General features: G+C 44.1%; 2 protein-coding genes across 2 annotated transcripts; one reads left to right on the forward strand and one right to left on the reverse strand.

Annotated features, from left to right (window-relative positions):
* Positions 1-652: 652 nt before the first annotated feature.
* LOC118077923 (olfactory receptor 5AR1-like) lies at positions 653-1,585 on the forward strand. Its single transcript, XM_035101645.2, has one exon. It carries the CDS (start codon positions 656-658, stop codon positions 1,583-1,585), a length of 930 nt encoding a protein of 309 aa, XP_034957536.2. The 5' UTR covers positions 653-655.
* Positions 1,586-4,668: 3,083 nt separating this feature from the next.
* Positions 4,669-5,646, reverse strand: LOC118077890 (olfactory receptor 6B1-like). The gene has a single exon (XM_035101613.2). The coding sequence runs from the start codon at positions 5,644-5,646 to the stop codon at positions 4,669-4,671; it is 978 nt and encodes a 325-aa protein (XP_034957504.2).
* Between the last annotated feature and the right edge of the window lie 504 nt (positions 5,647-6,150).

A 6,150-nucleotide genomic window follows, 5' to 3' on the forward strand; every position in this document is an offset into this window, starting at 1 on the left:
CCATGTTTTCTTCAAGACATCTATCTCAACCATGATGGTAGATTATTTCCTGGTTAGTCACTGCCAGCTTAGGCCCCGTTGGTGTATATTGATGTTAGGGCTTTTTGCACTGATGTGCATGTGACCAGCAGTGGAGCTTCATGCTTCGCCACCGGGGGCGGAGAGCAGGCATGCTGCCCCCAGTGATGTGCGCGTTCTGGGGGCGTGGTGTGGCGCATGTTTGGGGGGCGTGATGAGCTGTGTGCAGTGACGCGGTGCACATTTTGGGGGGAGTGGGGCGCTATGCACAGCGACGTGGCGTGCATTTTGGGGAGTGGAGCGCTGTGCACAGTGACGTAGCGCATTCTGGGGGCGTGGTGTGGCGCATGTTTGGGGGTGTGACACACTGTGCGCAGTGACGTGCACATTTTGGGGGGAGTGGGGCGCCATGCGCAGTGACGTGGCACACATTTTGGGGCTGGGCGGGCAGCGGTGATGACGCCGCTGGGATCGCGTTGCTCAGGGCGCACCGCCCCCACCGCCCCTTCTTCCTACGCCCCTGGATGTCTCCCAGTTGGATTGAGGGGAAGTATATTCAAATCTTACAAAACACACATAAAACACTTCTTTTTGTTTTTTTTGTTTTGTTTTCTACAGGCGGAAACACTCTGCACATATGGAGAATCAAACCCACATCACTGAGTTCATCCTCTTAGGCTTCTCCAGTGATCCAAAGCTCCAGATCGTACTCTTTGCAATCTTCCTGTTGATTTTTTTGATAACTCTGTCTGGCAACCTGGCCATCATTTTGGCTATAAGAATCGATGCTAATCTTCACACTCCCATGTATGTCTTCCTTTCTCATTTGGCTTCCCTTGATATTGCTTTTTCTTCTGTTACAGTTCCTAAAATGTTAGAAGACTTCCTTTCGGCCAGAAAAGCAATCACCGTTGATTGTTGTTTTACCCAGGTCTTCTTTGTCATGACGCTTTCAGTGGGAGAAGGTCTCCTCCTCTCTGTGATGGCATATGATCGGTACACAGCCATCTGTCACCCCTTGCATTATAACGTGATGATGAGCAAACGGGTCTGTTTGCAGCTGGTGTGCCGTGCATTGTTCACAGGCTTTCTTTTTGCTCTACTGAACACCCTTCTGCTAACAACTCTGCACTTCTGCAGGGCCAATGTAATCCATCACTTCAGCTGTGAAGCCCCACAACTGTTCAAACTTTCCTGTAGCAGCACTTTTGCAAACCAAATGGTGATTTTCACCCTTGGCTCATTTTTAGGGATGGGGGCTCTCTTGATCACACTGGCTTCCTATATACACATCATCTCCGCTGTCTTGAGGATACGCTCCATGGAAGGGAAACGCAAGGCCTTTTCCACTTGCACATCTCACATGACAGTTGTTGTGCTGTACTATGGAACAATTTTCTTCAGGTACCTGAAGCCGACCTCAAAGAACTCTCAGGATCAGGAAATGGCTCCCTCTGTCATTTACTTTATTGTGATACCCATGTTAAACCCCATCATCTACAGCCTCCGTAACCAAGAAGTGAAGAGAGCGCTACATAATATGGTGTGCAGAAAATTTAACAAATGAAGATATTTAATTCTCTTTCAAAGTTCATGTAGTTGGCATTCTCAAATGACAAACTGGCATTTGCTCACCAAATACATTTTGAGAAGCACCTTCTGTCTTCTACCTGTAGCACAGAGCATCTCCTTTGCATGCAGAAGGTCCCAGGTTCAATCCTATATATATATATATATATATATATATATATATATATATGAATGTAAACAAAAATGCATTATTGTGCAGGGTAATGCTTTGCTGGGGGGGGGAATAATAAGTCTGTATTTGAGAAAATCACATGGGGAGAGATTTGTGCTACTATGCTGGTGAATTTTCACGAGGCTCTGTTGTTGTTTTTCCATCATACACTGATGTGACTATCTGGATAACAAAATTTAAGTTTGGGGGGGGAAATGAGAAATCGGTAGAAATTGAATTTTATGTATTCCCTCATTCCTAGCTGCTAGTCAATGTATAAAATACTAAACTAGATTAAACTCCCTTGCACATAATCTGATTATGAATGAGAAGTGTTATCTAGTCTGTCAGTGAGATCTGGGTGGGTGAGCAGGGTGGAGTTAGTCTACTGAGCTGTGCTCCCCTGGGTACTCAGTGCAGCTTCAGGGTGGGGGGAGGGGAGTTGCTGTAGTCTATAGAGATTCCATCTCTCTCACCAGGCTCTCTGTCCAGTTTAGGAGTAGGCGTAGTTTAGGAGTAGGAGTAGAATCTAGCATGTGTGTTCCTGATATTGGGCAATTAGGGCAGATTATAGATTATGCTGGTTTACTGGCCACATCACTGCCCAGCAGCTTCCCTGCCTGATCTGACAGAGCTGGTGTTGAGGACTCCCAGACTGCTGGTTCTGGAGGATTTTAACATCCATAACGAGGCGGCTGGCTCTGTAGTGGCTCAGGACTTAATGGCTGCTATGACGGCGATGGGGCTGTCCCAACATGTCACTTGCCCAACGCATGTGGCAGGCCACAATCTGGACCTTTTTTGGTCAACTGGGCAGGAAGAGGGAGATCTGAAAGTGGGGAACATCCCTTGCCATGGTCAGATCACTTCCTGTTGAGCCTTAGGCTTTCAGCATTTTTTCCCCTTTGCATAAGCGGAGGACCTAAGACGATGGTCTGCCCTCCGAGGCTGATGGATCCAGTAGGCTTCCAGGTGACTCTGGGGGATTTTCCGGCTGATATGACTGGCACTCCTGTTGAAGTCCTGGCCAACCTCTGGAATATCGGGCTGTTGACACAAGCATTCCTGAGCACCCGCTCCCTGTTACTCCAGAGCTTAGGGCAAGAAAGCAAGCTGGTAGATAGCTCTCATACAAGTGGAGGAAAGACCTGGCTGAATGCAAGATGGTTTGAGCATATTACGCTGATTCTGGCCCAACTGCACTGGCTGCCAATTAGTTTCTGGGCCCAATTCTAAGTGCTGGTTTTGACCTATCAACCTTAAATGGTTCAGGATTGCAATACCTCAAGGACCACCTCTCCCCCATGAACCAACCTGGACCCTATTATCGTCATCTGAGGCCCTTCTTCATGAGCCTTCTACATGAGAAGTCCAGAGGGTGGCAAGGCAAGAATGGGCCTTTTCTTTGGTGGTTCCCCATTTGTGGAATTTTGGATCAGAAAAATACTGCGTTTCTCCGAAAATAAGCCATACCCTGAAAATAAGCCATAGTGATAGGCAGTTTAACCTTGTAGGTTAAACTGTACCATACTTAATAAAAAAAATAAGACATCCCCTGAAAGTAAGCCACCGTGTGTGTTTTTGAGGAAAAATAAATATAAGACAGTGTCTTATTTTTGGAGAAACACGGTACTATATAAGCAGATAAAACCAACACCCAACATCCACTGACAGGAACAGTGAATTCATTTCTCCTTCAGCCTATTTTCATTCCATGTCAGTTTCAAATGTGCTCTACCATAGGTTTGTCCAGTCCTAGATTTTGTGGATTTTAAAAAGTGTTTGTATGTACACACACACACACACACAGAGAGAGAGAGAGAGAGAGAGTTTGTACACACTTTCCTCTAAAGTATTTATTTTTGTACACACCCTCCCACTTAAATACACATTTTTGTATGCTTTAAAAAACAAACCCGAGACTGTATTTCTTAATTTAGAGAAGTACATAACTCGCTTGATAGGTGTTTACAAGTCTGGGACCAGCAAAAGCCTCTTTGTTTTAAACTGCAGACTGAACAATTCCCCCCTCCACTTCTTTTCCTACTAGATCTGTCCATACCATGTTCAGAAATCACAGAAAGAGGCTCCTACTTAAGCCTCAGCAGGAGAAGAACACAGGGAAGAACATGCCCATAGCACAATAAGAATCTAAATAAAGGAGCTATACTCATCCCTAACACAATAGAACGTCACCAAATATAAAGTGAGTAATCACACATGAAAGTTCCTGACATGATGCAAGTGACAAGAGCTAATTCTAGATAAGAAAAATAAAAAGTGGTTGGCTATGCTACTCAGTTCTGTAGATGGTGGGCAAAGGGTTACAATTTACCCTTTTCCCATCACGTAAAAATGAACATGTATGTGTTCATTGTCATCAACTTTTGAATATTTATTTGCTTCTTATCAAAATAGAAATTGATTATTTAATCTTCACCAAAGGAAGGATAATATTTGGGCTTCAAAATAAATTGGGAGAAAAAATGCTATCTGAGAATGCTTTTTCACACACATCATACTCTCCAAACTGGTACATCTCCTGGGTCTGCACTCCCGCTTCAGTCATGGATCTGGAAAAAGTATAATTTTCCGGCACAGCATCCCAAAATGCACATTTTGGAGCACTGCGTGAGATCATGGACCTGACCTGAAAAACACACATTTGGGGGCACTGTGTGAGATTGTGGACTAGAAAAGGTGTTGTTTGGCTGGGGGAGAGCTCGGCTCTAAATCACGTAAGAGTATGGCACCCAAAATGGCCACCATGCTCTTGTGGAGGAAACTGGGATGTCCCAGTTTTTCAGGGACAGTTGATGGGTATGACACTCTCTCCAACATACTTCTTCCAGCAAATGAAAATTGAAAAGGTCCAAGGATATTTCTCAATGATAAATAAATAAATCTATCTATCTGTGCCATTCAGCGTTAGTGAGGGGCACTGAGATTTTGAGGAGGGCACTTGTGCTACAGAAAGCTTTTCTTAAAGCTCCCTTGACCTCTTGATTTCTCAGACAGTAAATGAATGGGTTCAGCATTGGAGTGACAATGGTGTATATGACAGAAACCAATTTATTTAGATCAAAAGGGTGGATTCTCTTTGGTCTGGCATACATGAAGAGAGTGGCTGAGAAGAAGATGGTGACCACAGTGAGGTGAGCAGCACAAGTAGAGAAGGCTTTCTTCCTGCCTTGGACAGTTGGGATACGCAAAATGGTACCAATGATACACACATAGGAAACTATTGTAACTGAGAGTGGGACCAGCAGAATTATCAATGCCAAGACAAAGTCCACTATTTCAGCCACTGTCATATCCTCACATGCCATATTTAGCAAAGGTGAAATGTCACAGAAGAAGTGGTTGATGATGTTAGGGCCACAAAAGGGTAGGCGAGAAATAAATAAAACCTTCAGCATTGAGGCGAAGAAGCCAGTTAGCCACGAACCCACAGCTAACTGCAAGCAAAGGCGCTGGGTCATGATGGTTGGATAGCGCAGTGGATTGCAGATGGCCACATATCTATCATATGCCATTACAGCAAGAAGGATACACTCTGTACATATGAGAGAGCTGAAAAAGTAGAGCTGTGTCATGCATCCTTCAAATGAGATGGACTTGTCATCCACCAGGCAGTTGACCAATAGTTTTGGGACAATAACACAGATGTACCATGTCTCCAGGAAGGAGAGGTTGCTGAGGAAGAAATACATAGGTTTGTTAAGCTGAGGGTTGATTTTGATCACAACAATGATAACTGTGTTCTCCAGGAGCGTCAGGATGTAGGCCACAAGGAATATCACAAACAGAAGCAGTTGCAGTTCCATGGTGCTTGGAAATCCAAGGAGGATGAATTCCCGGACAACACTCTTATTCTTATGGTCCATGGATCTACAGCAATAGAAAGGATGAAGACAGGAAAAAATAGGCATGATGCATCCTTATCATTTTGATATCCACAGAGGTCGACTGCCTTGTTTCACAATTTCTTTTACTCTGAAGCTTTGTGGCTCATTCTAGAGTCTTCCAAGAGTGGTTACATAACAAAATTATTTTGGGATTCATCAGAAGAGCACTAAATTATGCTTCAGGGTTTTTTTTAAGCATTCTTGCCTTTAATTTCCTGGATAATTTTCAGAAAATATCTGTCTCATCTTGTTTAATCATTTTGGACTAAATTGGTGTTTAGGGGGTTGATACTGTTAAATAGGTTGATTTGATTAATTTGGTTTCATGGTTAAGTTGGTCACATTCAGGGAGGTGCAGGAAAGGTCAAGGTTAGATAAGGTATCAGGTGAGCACCCCTGGGCACCTTTGACCACAAAGGGCATTTCCAGAGGCCAGTTCCATATCCACTTAGGCTGGATATGAAGCATTCTTGAAACTCACCT

This window comes from Zootoca vivipara, chromosome 13 (genome assembly GCF_963506605.1).
Source record: "Zootoca vivipara chromosome 13, rZooViv1.1, whole genome shotgun sequence".
NCBI classification, from domain to species: domain Eukaryota; kingdom Metazoa; phylum Chordata; class Lepidosauria; order Squamata; family Lacertidae; genus Zootoca; species Zootoca vivipara.

What these genes read in the sequence shown, in the direction of transcription:
- LOC118077923 (XM_035101645.2), top strand. Translation starts at nt 656, where the DNA reads ATGGAGAATCAAACCCACATCACTGAGTTCATCCTCTTAGGCTTCTCC.
- LOC118077890 (XM_035101613.2), bottom strand. Translation starts at nt 5,646, where the DNA reads ATGGACCATAAGAATAAGAGTGTTGTCCGGGAATTCATCCTCCTTGGA.